Source organism: Eschrichtius robustus, chromosome 10 (assembly GCF_028021215.1).
Source record: "Eschrichtius robustus isolate mEscRob2 chromosome 10, mEscRob2.pri, whole genome shotgun sequence".
NCBI lineage: Eukaryota > Metazoa > Chordata > Mammalia > Artiodactyla > Eschrichtiidae > Eschrichtius > Eschrichtius robustus.
Window position 1 is genome coordinate 63,055,121 of NC_090833.1, and position 18,084 is coordinate 63,073,204.

The 18,084-nt window shown below is 37.2% G+C and overlaps 1 protein-coding gene across 7 annotated transcripts in view; it reads right to left on the reverse strand.

Moving 5' to 3' along the window:
- The window catches only part of MPDZ (multiple PDZ domain crumbs cell polarity complex component), a 172,666-nt gene that overhangs the window by 33,108 nt on the left and 121,474 nt on the right, over positions 1-18,084 (reverse strand). For 4 of the 7 annotated variants that reach the window (XM_068553686.1, XM_068553690.1, XM_068553687.1 and 1 more), the window contains 3 exons: positions 14,924-15,016; positions 8,006-8,183; positions 5,051-5,161 (listed from right to left, as the gene is read on the reverse strand). In XM_068553686.1, coding sequence (XP_068409787.1) covers positions 5,051-5,161; positions 8,006-8,183; positions 14,924-15,016 — 382 coding nt within the window. Of the gene's footprint in view, positions 1-410; positions 510-5,050; positions 5,162-8,005; positions 8,184-14,923; positions 15,017-18,084 lie in introns of all 7 variants that reach the window. The other 3 variants (XM_068553691.1, XM_068553688.1, XM_068553692.1) reach the window with 2 other exon arrangements.

Sequence of the window (18,084 nt, forward strand, 5' to 3'; positions counted from 1 at the left end):
AGAAGAGCTTTTAGGACTACCTTGTATAAGTCTGAGAAGGATTTAAACCAATACAAGGTTTTTAAAGAATTTATGTATGAAAGTAGCTCATACATTTATTTGGCAACTAACAAAAATTTATGTATCTGAAAATTCAACTCACACCAAAATATAGGAAAGGCATTGGACTCACGATTCTCCCTTACTCTTCAGAAGGGCCATGTAATTTCAGCTATAAAAATGAATAGGTTCTGGCAAGAAAATGTGCTTAAGAAAGGATTGGCATGCCCACTCCAAACACACAGTTTTTTGGTTTTTTTTTTTAATCCTCGCCCAAATTTAGTAAACACTGAACTGGGACAAAGGCACAGTAGCAACAAAGAACAAAACATTGGCAAAAGGCAATGGCAAGACAATGGTCATTATCCAACCTTGTCAGCGTTGAACTGTAGAGAATCAGCAAATGGGTTAGTGCTGCTGAACTTGTACTTAGGGTAAAGGTTGTGCGGCAAGGAAGGCAAAGGGGATTTCTAAAAGGAAACATAAGAGGCGCTGAGCGCAAAAGAAATGTACTTAAAACAACTCATTTATAAGGACAAAGCAATTGCTGATTTAAATAACTGCGACACTAGATCCTGTCAGATCTCATGATTAATAACAACATCTTATCAAACGCCTAGAACTCAGGGTTTACCTCTAGCAACCTGAATCCACACTCAAATCTAAATCTGGCCACAAAACACAGAGGAATCAAGTCTGTCAAACTGATCCCAAATTTCTTTTGTTTTCACTGAGTGTCTTCACTATCACCGACAGAGAAGCACATATATTTCACCCACTTATATTAACACATGTTCCATGCATATCAGTAAACATGCTTCAAAATTGAAACCATAAAAGGTTTTCATTTACACTTAAAAGCAAATTATGCTTTTTTGGTAAAACAAAGAAAAAAGAGTCTATCTGTTGCAGAGTGCAAATTAAACATTTGTCCACTAGTCCGTTGGTAAACTTCAGTATTCTGTTATCTTGTTTCCCAGTACGGAAACTTTTCATACCTTGACTAGATATTAAGTTTGCTTCAATCAACAGTATTCTTTAATTTAAAAAATGAAATCAACAATTTTTAAAGAAATGACCTGCTGTACAGTGATGTTCTCTATTTCTGCCCACTTTTTGTGGAGCTAGGAACATATGTATGTGTGTATATATATATATATATATATATAAATTTCCTATAAAAGTTCCCATATTACTGGGGAATTTACGAGGCTTTGGGTAATATTTGAAGTCCTGCCTTACAGTGTTCACACAGGCTTTGTGGCTCGCCTGTGATACACTCTGAGCTTGGACTACTGGAGCTGAATATATGTATTACAGGCAGGATGACTGCCAGAGAGAATGTAGCATTTTCATAGTAAAAAAAAGAAAAAAAAAGAAAAGTAATTTCCCTAGCACAATAAATTCTTCTCTTTTTTCACACTGCTATCTTTTTCTTCTATTGACTATATCTTTCAGGGGAAATTGCAGACGTTTAAAATTCATTTTGGCTCCAACTAAATGTTTGTGTTACTTCTCTCTATAAAAAAGCCCTACTGGCAAGCATCAAGAGTAGGGAGAGGTTGTCATGTGACACCACCCTGTATGAGAGAACACTCTACAAAGACTATCCTCACTCAATACGCCTGCACTAAAGCTTATGCCACATCACCCTTTCAATCTGCTCTTCTTGCAATGTTTTTCCTACAGAAGGAAGATGGGTAAAAGAAATGGGCACACTGACATTTCTGCTCATCTCAACTCTCTCTCTGCTTTTCAATTTAAAATGTCAAACTCCTGCTTTACAAAAGAGAAGATCACAAATGCCAAAAAACATGACCATTTATTAAGGTGGAAGAAATGACTAGGCAGAGATTAAAAACACATCCTAGGCAAAGTAACTCAACGTTATGGAAAGTAGATTATTTCTAATCCTCATACATGGAATTGTCAGGTTTTACATTTCCTTTATAATTCTGTAGAACAATATAAATCAAAATAATAATGGGAAGAAATGGAATATTTAAAAAGAGCTCTGGTTTTTTTGTTTGGCTTTGCTCTTTGTTATTTCAACTTGCAGCTCTTAAGGATTAGAATTTGGCCCTGATAGGAAAGTATAAAAAGTACAGGATGAGCACAGCAAATGAAATAGTAGATCACTCTATTATTAGGGAAGGATTTATAGAAACAGACTATATCTCTTATTAAAAAATCAGTGATGAAACTTGTGTTTATAGTTCCAAGGGCTGACGAAAACAGAAACGTTGTTAACTAAGAAGCAGCACAGGGAAGACAAAATCATCCTCTGGCCCATATTAGTGGGACCCACCCTTTAATGAGACAATGTGGTCAGACTGAGTTTGAAGTGTCATACTGGTGGAATTATCAGGGCTAGTTCTGGGAAGTTCTAATTCTTGAACAGTTTCAGAGCCAAAGAGACTGACTGGCTTTTCAGTCTATGTACAAGTTTTTCTTGAAGCTTTATTATATCCACAAATAAAATGTTTCCCATCAAGAGACTCTTATGTTTGTGTAGTTTTTTTCCTTTAGATTCCTGGAGACATGATTATTTTCATAGGGAAGTAAATCATTAAAAACAAAGTAGAGCTCATCTTAAATGCAAAATTAATTCTAATTTCCCAAAGCAAAATATGTATGTAGAGGAGGAAAAATATCTTTCCTCTACCTATCGTAGACTCTTGACTGGACCTCTGTAACGAAAAACAAATTAACGAGAGAAAAGCGTGTATATTGATTTAACGTAAGTTTTGCATGACACGGGGCCTTCGTAAGGAAATGAAGACCAGAAGAGATGGTTAAGTCTCAGTGTTTTTATAGGAGGTCTTATGAAGAGTAGAAAGTTACAGAAAATATGATAGGACAAAACAGCACGAGCTAAGTGTAGTTAACTGGGGGAAACTTAGCAAGGCCTGTTCATTCTGATTCCTCCCAGGATCCCTCCTCCTCCTCTGGAGATAAGGATGCTCCTTTCCTTAAGACCTCTCAGGAGAGTCTTATGACCTGCTTCAGCAGAGAAGGGGGAGGTCAGTCTTTCCAGCACCCGCCTTTTCTCAAATAACTTCAGTTTAAATATTCAATATACCAAGGTGTCGTATTTCAGGGTACCATGTCCTAAACCCTGTCACGTATCATTTGACTACACATGTCATTCTAAGCAAGATTTATTCTGGAATAATTGCTATAAATCAGGCTTCATTATACCTCAGATAATAAAATAGGAATATTTTCCAGGTGCATGAGAAAAATATCTTCCTAGTGCATTAGAAAATGTGACTGGCATTGAAAGAAATGTTTGTAGTTTTTTCAAAAGTAATCTGAGAATCCTATTCAGCAGTTTATAGTATTGTCCTAAATGATATAAAAGTTGGAAATTAAAAATAAAACAAAAAAAGGAATAAAACCCACCCACACACAAAAAATAGCTTTAACTTAACTTAAACAGCCATTTACTAACATTATCATACTGTGTCTATGTTTAACACAACAAATGGAAACAAATGTAGAAAGATCTGTAGTTATTTAAACAAACTGAATAGCATCTGAAAAGAATGCAGGATGATACAGCCCCACCATTTGGCAGATTTTCTCATCTGAATGGATAATTATCACCTAACAATCAACAACTGAATGATTAAAAACTGCAGATGTGAAGATAACTGCTTACATTAAGAACTACTATTTCATTTCTTACAGTGAACTCAGACCAGAGCTACACCTGGCTTGACAGCAAAAGGAAAAACCAATAGGATAAATCTGGTCACTTTGTTTCCCAGGGCACAGAATATTGACAAGTTCCTTTTACTGATCTCATCTAAAAACCTGCTTGCTATGCTCCTTCCATCATTTGAGCATTGCTATCTTAAATTTTTAATTTTAAGAATTAAAATTAAATGTATTATACATAAAATTACATATTTTAAGTTTTAGATGATTCTTTTCACTTCCCTCACATGTGTTAACATTTTCTTTCTAAATACAACAAACCCTAAAAGCTAATAAGGAGGTATTTCAAAGAGATTCAGTATGACAGGGGTTCTTAAATCCAGAAGTGGAAATTCTCTATGAGCCTCAGGACATCTAGGAAACTCCTGAAATGCTATGCAAACTTTGCAGTAAATGCGAAGAACTTTCTAAGGGGTATGTGGCCCCAAAATATTTAAGAGCTGCTGCACAGGAAAATACTATTTTTTTCACTGAGGCATAAAGAAAAAGTAGAAAAAAAGTTTTAAACTCTTGGCATAATTTTCATCTTCGTAATTTTCAACACATCGAATACACAAAGCTTCACTTAGTATCTTCATAAACAACATTCACTGAATGTGCTTAGAATTTCTAAAACATTTTTTAAAGCCATTTCACCTGTGACAACTGACGGTAAAATGCATCAGTAGGTCTCTGTCCACCAGGGGCTATACGGTAATGAGAGCTATACAGTCAGTGATGATGGCTGGGAAACAGCAGGTATGAAATCACTAGCATATAAACATAAGGCTTAAACAAAATCCATCATGTGGAAAGTTAATGTTCACTGGGATAGACAAATACATGAAAGGTCATGCACAGGAAATCATGAGATTGCATAAACTGGAAATTCTGTCCAGAGAATAAATTTATAAAGAAAATGAAATCTCTCTGGCTTCTAATAAGGGACTTGACTAGACGTCACAGACTATCAACCTGAATGACTCCACCACATCCCTCTTAACAACTTCAATATTTTATGACTATAGTGAACACTAATAATTATCCATCTAGATGCCTATGGGCCACCAATGAATCCTACTTGTGTGTTTTTAACAGGCTTCAAGTGTCTGTTAAACATGGTAGAAGGGATTTCCAGGACAACTCAATGGCGAAAAAAAAAGAAAAAAAAGCAAAATAAACTTCTAAAAAGTCTCCTGAGATTTCAAGACTCGATCTCGGGTCCTAGAAACAACTTGGCCCTGGATACATTAGATTCCAAGTTGAATACTGTTTGGATATGCCTACCTTGCCCTTTGTGTTTGCTTACCCTTGGTCTGTTTATAATGCTCTGTACCATAAAGACTACAGGGTTGCCTGCTTTCCGAATGGCTTCCACAGCTTGTTCATGGCTTGCATCTCTGAGGTCCATGCCATCCACCTGCAATGGAAGGCCTCAGCTTAACATTTCAAGAAGCTACAGAACAACAGAACAATTTGTCGATCTGGAGTTTTGAGGATCCTGGGTGAGCCTCCTAAAAAATCTGTTTCAGATTCAAAAATAATTGAGAGTACTTATGAGGCTCCAGAACTTTTCATTTGTCCAGCAGACTTGTGGTCCCTTGTTTTGGACACAGATTTCTGTCTCCAATAATCAACTGAAATAATAATCAATTAGAATGAAGGCTCTGCTTCTGCTTCCCTTACATTGCCCAGTTGTTCCTTTCAATTAATAAATCAGCATCATTAAAGAAATAATATAAGGGAACTGCCTAGCAGCACTGTTTTCATCATGAAAGTCACTGCACAAATTTTCTTCCAATTCATTACAGAGTGGTTTGGGAAGTGGGTGTGTGAGGCTTTGTGTATTTCTCTCTGTACAGGGAAGCTTGAAGTTAAAAACAAAATTCTGATGTTCAGAAAAATCAGGTTACGGCAAGGTTAGTTTGGCAAAAGAATCTTTGCAGTAGACGTGGTAGGAGCTGGAAGCCAAGAAATTGTGCTTATCTGTTAGTAATTCTTATATAAATAGCTTGAAAGTGAAAGTTATTTTGTAACTTTTTATTGACCATGGCTTGCCTGGGTGATGATCAGCTCAGCTTATGCACTATACGAATAGGAAGGAAAATAGTTTGAAAGGCCAAATGCTAATCCTGCCAGAAAACTATAGGACACTGGTATAATTTTATCATTTCCAATTACCAGAGAATGGTATATACAACAAAATACAAAAATCAGAGTAGACATAATTCTGAAAAAGAAAATTATTAGATCTCTGCATAGAATATTATCACCTTTAAAAGAATTATACGCTATATTTAATTGAAAACTTCCCTCATGTTGATACTTAGATGAAATAACAACATTTCTTTCAGTGCATATTACAAATGGCTTCTAACATTTTGTAAAATAAAAGGATTTATGTTTACTATATATTTCATTAGTGGGAAAATTTAACAGGACATTAAATATCTTTGCTCAAGTCCAAAGAACTCTATACTTAGAATGGAATACTTCTCAGGTTTCTAATTTACATACATTTTCAGAAACTCTTAGCAGAGACATGTTCTAGAATCCCCAGGATTAAAGAGGCCTAAGGCTTCTTATTTACAGAAAAAAGCCCCTGCACGTAACAACATTCAACAAACTGTTGCTTAGCAGTATTTTACCACAGGCAAAAATCCTTTCTTTTCAATTTGAAAGGGATGTTTTAACTCTCATAATACACTGAAACAAACATTTTGGTGCAAACTATGATTAATCTTTTCTTGAAATAATTTATAAACATTTCTTACTTTTTTCTACTTAGGTCAAAGGTATTCAATAGTGAAGTACCTATAAAATAAACTGCCTCGTGATAATCTTAAATTAGAAATTTTATGTAGTACTATAACTAAAAAAGAATCCTTTAACAGGGGGCTAAGGAATCATCTAATGAAAAGTAAAGATGCAGGAAGAGAGAAAAAAAAGCCCATCATTCTTCCTTATAAATGGTCAGAAGAAAAAAAAAAACAAAACACCAGACATGGCCCTTGCTTTCTCTCAAGTCTCAATCTTCTTCCTTCTTCAACTCTCAGAGACAATCAATAAAGGAATAAATAGATCACTGCCCAAAATGTTCATTTCAAAGTTGTGACTGATATGTATAACCTTCTTCTACACAATTAAGGCATTTTAGTGTCTAAGTTATATGGATTTCGAAAATGAGAGACAATCACTTGTACAAAATAAAAATAATGGTTGTTATAATAACAAAGTGATCGGTTTCTATTTGGAAGTTGTCTCTTTTAGTCTTCTCTCTAAATCCTGACAACTCAGCAAACCTGGGTCAGCTACCCCTTCCTCTAACCTAAACTAAAACTATGCTTATGCTGATCAAATAATTCATCACACTGCTCTGAAGTGACTTGATCACTTGTCAAGTCTGTCCCACTTGACAGGCAGGCACAGTGTTTTATTTACTGCGGGATCCCCAGAGCCTATTACAGCACCTGGAATGCAACAGCTTCTCCAGGAATATTTGTTGAGTAAATGATGAGTGACTCATGAGAGACGAGTTCATTTAAAATATTAAACTTAGCTTCGAATTAAGGGATTAGGTACAGTTTGACCAAACGCTTCTCTCTCACACATAACAAAGCACTCATACATGCATACACACATGTGTGTACGTACCAACTCACACGTGCACGCGCGCACACACACACACACACACACACACACACAGAGCCCTTATTGATGCATGGGGAATGGGCACAGCACTGAGATGGAGGAAACGCCACGCTTGGATTGGCAGGGGTGGTGGGGGAGACATTTATATAAAAGGCAATCAGGATCTTAGCATAAAAGCTTTACCAGAAAGACTCACTTTAAAAAATCTCATCCAACAACATTTAAGTATTTCTTGAAATAAAATCTCATTTAAGGGATTAATTATGATGTACACATTCTGTGTGTGTATGTATACTTTTAAACGATTCAATGATTTCCCCAAGAAATTTGCTTTGTTCTTTAAACCAAACTTAATTATTTTATCTTAGTGCCAATGTTTTTTTAAACAGTTGATTATACCCCCAAACACCCATCTCTACATCGAGATACATAATCTGTCATCATATACTGAAGAGAAAAATTATGGACGAAAACAAACAAATAAGAAAGAAATGCTTTAACAGCAAACACATTTTACTCTAATGTTGGGTCAGTGTATAAAGATGATGACTCCCTTGGTAAAGAGGATGGCCCAGGTGAATAATTTTAGCACAGAAAGCTCACTGGAGGGTACCTCTACTATTCTATCTCCAGGTTTCAAGGTTCCGTTTTTGCCAGCTGGACTATCTTCAAGAACATGTTTGATGAAAATGCCCCTCATCACTTCACCGTTGCTTAGACGACTCCCCATCCCTCGTCCACCAACAATGCTGATGCCCAAGGATTTGCTTGGTTCTCGCCAGAGTTCAACCCTATAAAAAATAAATGAAATTTTAAACTCTCATAAGAAAGTATAGGGGGAAAGCCTCATAATATTGGGTTTGGCAATGATTTCTTGGCTATGACGCCAAAGGCACAGGCAACAAATGCAAAAACAGACAAACCAGACTTCAATAAAAGTAAAAGCTTTTGTTCATCAAAAAGTACTACCAAAAGAGTAAAATGGCAACCCACTAAATGGGAAAAATATTTGCAAACCACATATCTGATAAGGGATGAACATCCAGAATATCTAGAGAACCCCTAAAACTCAACAACAAAAGAAAACAAACAGATCAAAAATTGGGCAAAGGACTTGACTAGATATTTCTCTAGGGATGATATACAAATGTCCCATAAGCACATGAAAAGATGCTCAACATCACTAACATTAGGTAAATCAAAACTACTATGAAATACCACCTCACACTCAGTAGGATGGCTACTATCAAAAAAAAAAAAAAAAAGAAACCCAGAAAATAAGCGTTGGCAGGGAAAAATTGTAGAAATTATGGAGAAATTAGAACACTTGTACACTGTTGGTAGTGATGTGAAATGTTGCAGCTGCTATGGAAAAAAGTATGGAAGTTCCTCAAAAAATTAAAAACAGAATTACCATATGATACAGCAATTCCATTCCTGGGTATATACCCAAAAGAATTCAAAGCAAGGTCTTGAAAACATACGTTTACAGCCATGTTCATAGAAATATTATTCACAACAGCCGAAAGGTGGAAGCAACCCAAGTGTCCATGGACAGATGAATGAATAAACAAAACAGTATATAAATACAAAGTAACATTATTCAGCCTTAAAAAGGAAGGAAATTCTGACACATGCTAGGACATAGATCAACTTTGAGAACATTATGCTAAATGAAATAAGCTACCTAAGTGAAATAAAGGACAAATCCTATACGATTCCACTTATATGATGTACCTAGAGTAGTTAAATCCATAGAGACATAACATAGAATGGTAGTTGCTAGAAGATGCATGGGGTGGGGGATGGAGTTACTATTTAATGGGTACAGAGTTTCAATTTTGCAAGACGAAGAAAGTTCCGGAGGTGGATGGTGGTGATGGTTACAGAGCAGTGTGAACACACTTAATGCCACTGACCTAACACACTAAAAAATGATTCAAAAATGATAATAGTAAACACATTTTTTTAAATTCAAAGGAATAAAATGTTATGTATGTTAATTTTTGCACATATTATTTGCTCAATTTATTAAGGTTTTACCAGTAGTAAAACAAGATCATTTTAAATACTCTTCCAATTATGTGTTTTATAGGGTCTGATAAATACTAATGTATTTCTGAAGCTGATTTGTTACAAGTTAATATTGGACTCATACTCCAGGCTGGGGCACCGATGAATGTAAAAGGACCATTTTCCAGAAGCTCTAATACTGCAGACATCAAAAAATTCAGCTACCCTCAAACAGATGGTACCGTCCGTCTAAGCTTAGCAACCCAATCAAGAGAGAGAACATTTCTGCATGCACTGTATCAGAAGCCTACCTCTGTAGAAGTCTGTCTTGCCAACACAGACCTAGAAACTAACAGTCAGCGCAAGAAGAGCAGTTCTTGTTAGCAGCGCTACCGAGATCCTCCGTGACCTGATCCCATCACCACCTTCTAAATGCATCCCCCACAGCTCTCCACTTTCCTCTCTCCAACCCAGCTACAACATCATCTTGCTGTTCCTTAGGTTCATCAGACATGCTCTCCCGCCTTGGGGCCATGGCGCTTGCTACTGCCTGTGTCCTGAATGTACTTCCTCTACCCACATAATAACCACATGAACTCTTATCTGATAACTGCAAACAGCTGTCAGAGCTATGGATGAATTGAAAATACATGTCTTTTGAAAAGGCGGGATATAAGAATAAGGTGATTTGCAGCGAGGTGTTGGGCCAAGATGAAGGAGCAGCTCAGGTGACTGGAAGCAAACAGAGACACTGAGTAGAAAGCTCTGAGATAGGTAATGAGTCTCTGCAGTCTACTCCCAGCTGCAGGAAGGGAGTCAGCTGACACTGGACATCAGATAAATGAAGAAAGCATGGTTCAGCATGCCCTCAAACTTGACATTTGAGGTGCTCCCAGAGGTAACGAAAGGATGGAGGTAGGACTCCTGTGCGATGAGGGAGGTCACAGTGAGAAAGGACTGGGATAAAAGCACTACAGGTGGCGTGAGAGGGCAGGCAACTGGTCACATGAGGTAGGTGATGAAACCCACATGTTCTTGGGTCAGCACTTCTTTCTTTATTAGAAATCTAAGATCCTAGAGATCTACTGTTTAGTCTAAAAGGATCTCACCATGATTCCTGATCTTAACAAATCTGTGAGAAGAGCTTAAACTAGTTAAAATCCTATTCATCATTTTCTTTCATTCTAGGAATTCTGGGAAAGACAAGAACCAACTTCTTCCATTTCCTAAGGTAAAAGGGCAAAGTACTAAAGTCAGCAGGGTTAGCCATTGTGTTTCATATTTAAGAATCCAAAATACATAGATGGGGCTTCCTCGCTCTTCTTTTAAAAATGTAAAAAAAATAAATAAAAGAAAGAATGAAAGAAAATGTCTCCTAGGGCTCTTTGTGGTTGCTGTAAACTAGAGAGTGGTTCTTATGATTCCCTGAATAAGAAAAAGTGCAGCAGCAGCAAACACTTATTAAAGGCTTATCATGTGCTCAGCGTTGTTCTCTAAGTGAGTTCCACACACTTTGATTTAATTCTCAAATCACTCCTATGAGGAGGATACTCTTGTCAGCCCCAGTTTACAAAGGGAAGAGGCACAGAGAGGTTAAACAGCCTTTGGGTACCAGCGCCTTGTGCTTCCTCAGGATGTGGCACAGACAGCAAAGTGCTTTCAGATCCACTCCTTAGAGGAAAGGCTGGAACTCCTCAAAACATCAGAGCAGATAAGCAAAGACAGAGCTGCCAAAAGGACCCCAGCGCTGAGGAACCAGACTCAGGATTCACAGAGCAGAACATGGTAAACATTCCGTGGAAAGAAAAAAAAAAAAAGAGACCTATAAAAGAAAAATTTTACAGAACATGTGCAGAGCTGGTTTTACAGAAAAACGGCAGCCTTTCTGGAGAACACAGGTTTAAAAAAGAGTGAAATTCAGAAAAGCAAAGGTAAGACAGAGCTGAGGCCTGGCTGCTTGAACTTAGAACCAAGAGCTCCTGGGCTCAAGTCCTGCCCTTCCGCTCCTTAACAACTGTGTGACCCTCTGCAACTTCTTTAGTCTCTCTTTTACTTTCCTCAGCTGGGAAACGGAGCCAACAAGAGTCTCGACATCAGAGAGCTCCTGTGAGGATTGCATTCAGGAATACACGTAACGTGCAAAACAAAGCTTTGGGACATACTAAGCAATCAATAAATCTCTGATTACTCTTATTATGATGATTATAATTATGATTACTGAAGTAATGTCAACAAGGTATAATATTCAATTCATACGACAAATGAGCAAATGTGTACCCCAGCACCTCAATCCTGTTATGCCTATACATTGTTTACTAAGATAACTTACCATTTTCTACCCATCAGGTTGACAAAAACAGTTTTTAAATGATCATACGATGTGGTAACAAGGATGTGGGGAAAAGGAAACTCATATATATTGGAAATAAAAGTAAAAATTGGTATAGTGAATTTAAAAAGCAATTCGACAACTTCTAGTAAATAATACAGTTCAATCTATGAGCCAGCAATTCCACTTTGGGATATACACCTAGATAAATTCTCATCCATACATGTAAGAAAATAAGATATATTTACTGCACAGAATTATTATAATAATAATTAACTGTTAACTACTCAAATATCAATGAGAATAAACTGTGGTATATTCATATACTGAAATGCACTGCAACAAACTGAATGAATTAGATGTTTAAGTATCAACATGATAGATCTCCAAGACATTGGTTTGAGAGAAGAGTACGTAAGCTGGAAAATGATACATACAGTATGATACAATCCTGTACATGAAAATCACACAAAAGTGTAACACAGATTATTTACAATCTTAAAATTTACGCTTTGCTAAAAAGTATTCTCTATTCCCACACAAAGTAAATTTTTCTTGACTGCATGAAAAAATGTCCTAGCAGGTTTCCAATGTTGTAAAGCATATTCATAACACTTGTTCCTCATTTACTAAAAGCTCTGGCTATTTTGGTAAGCTTCCTCATGAATTTCTATGAACTTTCCCCCCAAAATACCTTAGTGCTTCTATGTAGGTTAGGGAGGGCAGAGTATCTTCTTTAAGATTTATGGAAGCTCCAGACATATCCTCTCTGTAAATTAGTTACTGCCTTTAGAGACACCTCTTAGGCTGATGTGAAGGCTAAAATCGAGGATAAAAGTATAAAAATCTTCTGGTCCATAAGTTATACCCTTCTCATAAGAAAATTTCATAATGATTCCTGTGTTCAACGCTTTATTTTCTTTGTTATGAGTAACGATGATGAAGATGCTGAAAAGATCGACACTGACTGAGTGCTCACTCTGTACTGGGCACTGTACTAAGGACTTTACATGCATTATGATATTGAATTCTCCCCCAAATTTAAAAGGTTCTACTATTTATTTTTATTTTTAAATTAAAAATTTAATTATTGTTTCAAAAATGTTTCTTAAGTGAAGTACAGTTGATTTAACATATATTAATGTCAGGGGTACAGCATAGTGATTCAGTATCTTTACAGATTATACTCCATTAAAAGTTATTACAGGGCTTCCCTGGTGGCGCAGTGGTTGAGAATCTGCCTGCCGATGCAGGGGACACGGGTTCGAGCCCTGGTCTGGGAGGACCCCACGTGCCGCGGAGCAACTGGGCCCGTGAGCCACAACTACTGAGCCTGCGCGTCTGGAGCTTGTGCTCCGCAACAAGAGAGGCCGCGATGGTGAGAGGCCCGCGCACCGCGATGAAGAGTGGCCCCCGCTCGCCGCAACTAGAGAAAGCCCTCGCACAGAAACGAAGACCCAACACAGCCAAAAATAAATTAATTAATTAATTTAAAAAAAAAAAAGAGTAGCCCCTGCTCGCCACAACTGGAGAAAGCCCATGCACAGCAACAAAGACCCAACGCAGCCAAAAATGAATAAATAAACGTATTTAAAAAAAAAAAGTTATTACAAGATAATGGCTATAATTCCCTGTGCTATACAGTATATCCTTGTTGCTTATCTATTTTATACATAGTAGTTTATATCTCTTAATCTCTTACCCCTAATTTGTCCCTGCAGTCTTCCCTCTCCCCTCTGGTAACCACTAGTTTGTTTTCTATATCTGTTAGTCTGTTTCTGTTTTGCATATACATTTGTTTGTTTTATTTTTTAGATCCCACATATAAGTGATGTAATACAGTATTTGTCTTTCTCTATCTGATTTATTTCACTGGGCATAATATTCTCTAGGTCCATCCATATTGCTGTAAATGGCAGAATTTCATTATTTTTATGGCTGAGTAGTAACATTCCACTGGGTGTATATATACATATATATAGATAGATATATAATTTCATCTAATATTTATAATTCTATCTAACTTACTTCTGCCTCTTTCTTCAAATAAACAAGGAACTTAATATCTTATAATATTTTTTCTGCCACAGATCTACCACTTATATTGTCAATGTGGGTAATAATGTAGAAAGACCTTAATTTCTCTAAGCAGTCTAAACAGTTTTTAAAAAATTCAAATCAAAAAGTCATTTTAGATGGCTGAAAATGCTTACTGTCTTTCGTGAAAGCAACATAAAAGGTTTCCTATACTTTGAACAGGATTTGACCTAGAGAATGTTTACATGTGATGGCTGTAGCCTCAAGCTCATTTGTAAGCAAGGAAACTCATCAAACTGTACTACACATCTGCAGAGTAGAAATTTTTCTCTCTCGAGAATTTTATTTATTCATTGTAGAATAAATATTAAGTATTTACCATGTAAAAGGCACCTTTGTGATGGTCACTTTTAGATCTGTTTAGAGAAAGTACCCAACAATTACTTATATTTTACACTTAATGCAAAATACCTTACATTTTTCTTTAAATACTTTGTGTGTCTCTATATCTTGCCTCCCCAAATGCATAATAGCTTCTTTAAAGGCAATATTTATGCCTTACACTTCCCTGTTTTTCACAAAATCACCTGCCTCTCATCTGGGTCCATAATCAGGATTCAAAAAATTCCTATTAGACTGAATTTGATTCTACTCAGCATGAACATGAAAATACACCATAGTAATACACAGTAGTATATCCGAGCAGATTTAGGGAAGTCATCTTTTCTATTATATATGAGATTCGTTCTAGAAAAAGCATGTTTTAGAATAACTGCAGCCTATGATAAGATGTTTACACACACAGTTTGAATATATATGCTTGAATATCTCGTTTCTACAAATGCTAGAAAAATTTCAAGTTAACATTTGGTGGTTTACCTAAGATCAACTCTACAAAAAATATTCCAACTACCTATGCATAATTTTCTCTAGGTTATTTAGTCCCTACTATGTGTCAGATCCTCAAATACATGTTAGTTTTAACCCTGTGTGATACAAATTATCTTCTCCACTGTGCCCATGAAGAAATGGAGGGTAAGGGATATTAAACAACTTGCTCAAAGTCACAGTAGCAAGTTGCAATCCAGTACTTGAAACCACCCCTCCCTATTTTTAAACACCAAGTAGGTGGAAGACAGAAATAGTTCTTACCGCCTGGATTGATTCCAACTGCTGTATGTTGCATTTTGAAGTTCACTTTCTTCCCCCTCTCCTTCTTCTCGCTCTGGTAGCTCTGGAATGTCTCTGTTAAAGAGTTACACAGTGAGTACTCCCAAATCCTAGTAAAGCCATGCAAGGTTATCTTATATGTACTTTATTGTTGGTTTGGCTAAAAATGCAGAACTGCATTACGTTTTCACCATACTTAACTAATAAGTAGATAATAATTTACATTAAGGGGAAAAATAAAACCTGTATTTTATTTTACATAAAATAAAAACCATACATTACAATCAATCTACTATAACTGAGTCTGGAGATATAGCAGAACACAAAGAATCTTGTCTAGTCTGTCTCTTTCCTAACGAAACATGGACGAAGAAAGGAAAGGCATGAAAATAAAGGGAAAATGCCGGAATTTTAAAGAAAACTATTCAACAAGTTATTTCTTAAATGCTTACCGTGCACAAGAAAGTAGAAGCACCGTGTGGGTTATAAGCTTGCAAAGCCCTGATCGATCCCTGGCCTGAAAGAGCTTATCATCAAGTACACCAGGAATGTAGCATCTCTGCTTCCTCAGGATGGACCAATGCTTTCCCTTCAACTTTTGAAGACAGATGGAAAATGCTTATGGTCCGGCTCAGCCCATCCAAAGGAGCCAGACACAGAATTCTCCTTACAGGAAGCAATTTACAGTACGCTTGTGTTCAAGGTCAGTTTTCAATTTCTGTAGGAATTCAGATTTTGCCAAATGCCAGGCATACAGCAAAATGTGTCCAATCTGTTAACTGACTATAAATAAAACCGTAAAATAATAACCTTGTCAAGAAACATTTTGTTTTCCCAAAGGAACACTTTGCATCAATAAATGGCATTGTAAGAGCCATAGAGAATGGTTAAATCAATTATGGTGTGGGCTTACGCTGTTAGTAAAAAATGGATTTCTAAAGAAATATGCCCACATGTTCTTTTGAAAATAGAGAAGGCTTTAAAAACTCTAATTCAATAAATGTTTGCAGTTGATTTTTATAGAAATTGAAAAAATCTCAAGACAGTATACGTTCAGATTATATCCATTCTCCCCTGACAGGAATACTGAATTTGATTCTACTCAGCATGAACATGAAAATACACCTTAGTGATACACAGTAGTATATCCGAGCAGATATAATTCTGTCAAATTATATCACCTTCAGACTTTGAGATCAGAAGTCAGCTAATCCAATAATCAGACTGTGTTTGAATGTGTTTCCCAACATTTCTGCCAAACAATTTGTCCAGGCTCTCCCTGAACGTCTCATTCTTTCTCTGACCTGAATGTTAGATTTTTGTTTTTCATCTGTTAAAAGGAAATCCACCTGCCTGTGGTTCCTACCCATCGGTTGTGTGACTGAATTCCCCTTCTGGGTAAACTGAGGAAGGAGACTCTGAATGAGGCTGGGGTCCCCAGAGCCTAAGCCCGACAGCGGGACACGATGGTTGAGAACGGATCCAAAGAAGGATTTTCAAAACAATGTTAAGAAGCTGACTGGGAACTAGTCTGAGTGAAGCTCAATCCGTAAGATGCGAGGCAGATAAAAGGCCTAACCCTCTGGAAACACCACTGGAGAGAATATGATAGGAAAAGCAGGTAAGGAACATAGACAGGAATGAGAACTTTGAAAGAGTACCTAAAATATTCAGTCCTTACCCCTAAAGCCCAAGCTGGGGGAGCTGCTCAGACACAAGCACACACATTACATCACACGCTCCTGCCTTTTGAGCTATAAGATGATGAATATCCTGAGTCTTCTGATACAAAAACCCCATTCCCTTCAAATGATTCTCCAATCTCGAATCATTTCACTAACCCAGATATGCTCCTGTAAATGTGCTGATTGTTCTTTATCCATCTTAGGCTGGGGTTTACGGGCCTTGGGTCATGTGCTCCAAAGAGCAGAATGGACCGGTTCTTCTCCCCAGCACTCACTCAGCCAAGAATGAATTTTGCACTCGTGTTTGCTATTGAATATCAACGAAATTTCTGTCGACTGTAATAACTAACTCTCTTTCATGTGCATTAAGGTGCCAGAAATTGGCACGAAGTCACACAGTGAAGGAGCAGAGGTGAGACTTGAATTGAGGCCACCTTATTACAAAACCTGAACTCTCAACCTCCATGCTATGCTGCCCCCATATTTTTATACTGGGCTCGTGCAGTTCTTCTTTTTTGGATCCAGTGGTTAAGAACATGGAGCCTGACTGCATGCATCTAACCTTGACTCTGCCACTTATTAGCTATGAAACTTGGGCAAGTAACTTAACCTCTCCGGTGCAGATTCCTCCTGTGTAGGACGAAGACCATTTTGTTTTGAGCACCCTTACATTAACAGCAAATATACTTTTTCTGCAGGGAAGCAGCTAGTCACAGCATTGTACAATTCAGGCCCTTCTCCTTTCTGTGCTGGGAGGGAAGCACAGTGTTGAAAGTGGCTCTTTCGCTCTAATAGTAAATTTTTGAGTGCTTTTAAGGCCTCAGAACTTAGTAAGAATACCATGTTATCTTGGCATATTCTTTAATTAAGCCATCTGAAATGATATTTCAGAGGACACTGCAATTACTGCTTTTAACCATTTTAATAGGAAGTACCAGGTAGCTGCACTCAATTCATGTCATTAACCCCGAGATGGAAATTCTAGACAGGAGTATGGCTGAGTTTTGTACAGGGTGGAATGAATACTCCTTTTCCCATAAAATTCAAGAGGCCCTAAGGGCCATGACATTCTTCGCTTTTATTAAACACATAACACACCTTTCCTTCCCTGACACTTTCTGGATAGCTGCAGCCATGTGCAATTTGTAGAGGAAAGAGCAATGTGATATCGTGACGCCTGCAAAGTCACTGGACACCAGGGTGCCCTGGGTATGTTAGAACTTTTGTGAGCAAACCTCAGAATGTTTGCAAAGCCATTTTTCTCTACAGCATGCTTAAAGAGAAATCTGTTACTCAGTTGCTAATGTAACTGAAAAAACACAGGCCCACAGCTGGAAGTGTAAAGCGGTGCATTCTTCCCGGAAAAGCAGTAAGACGTTATTTCTCTCCCTGTGCTGAACTCAGCAGCAGCATCAAAACCTAGTTTCTGCCTTTCCTAATGGGGGGGGGGGGTGGGGG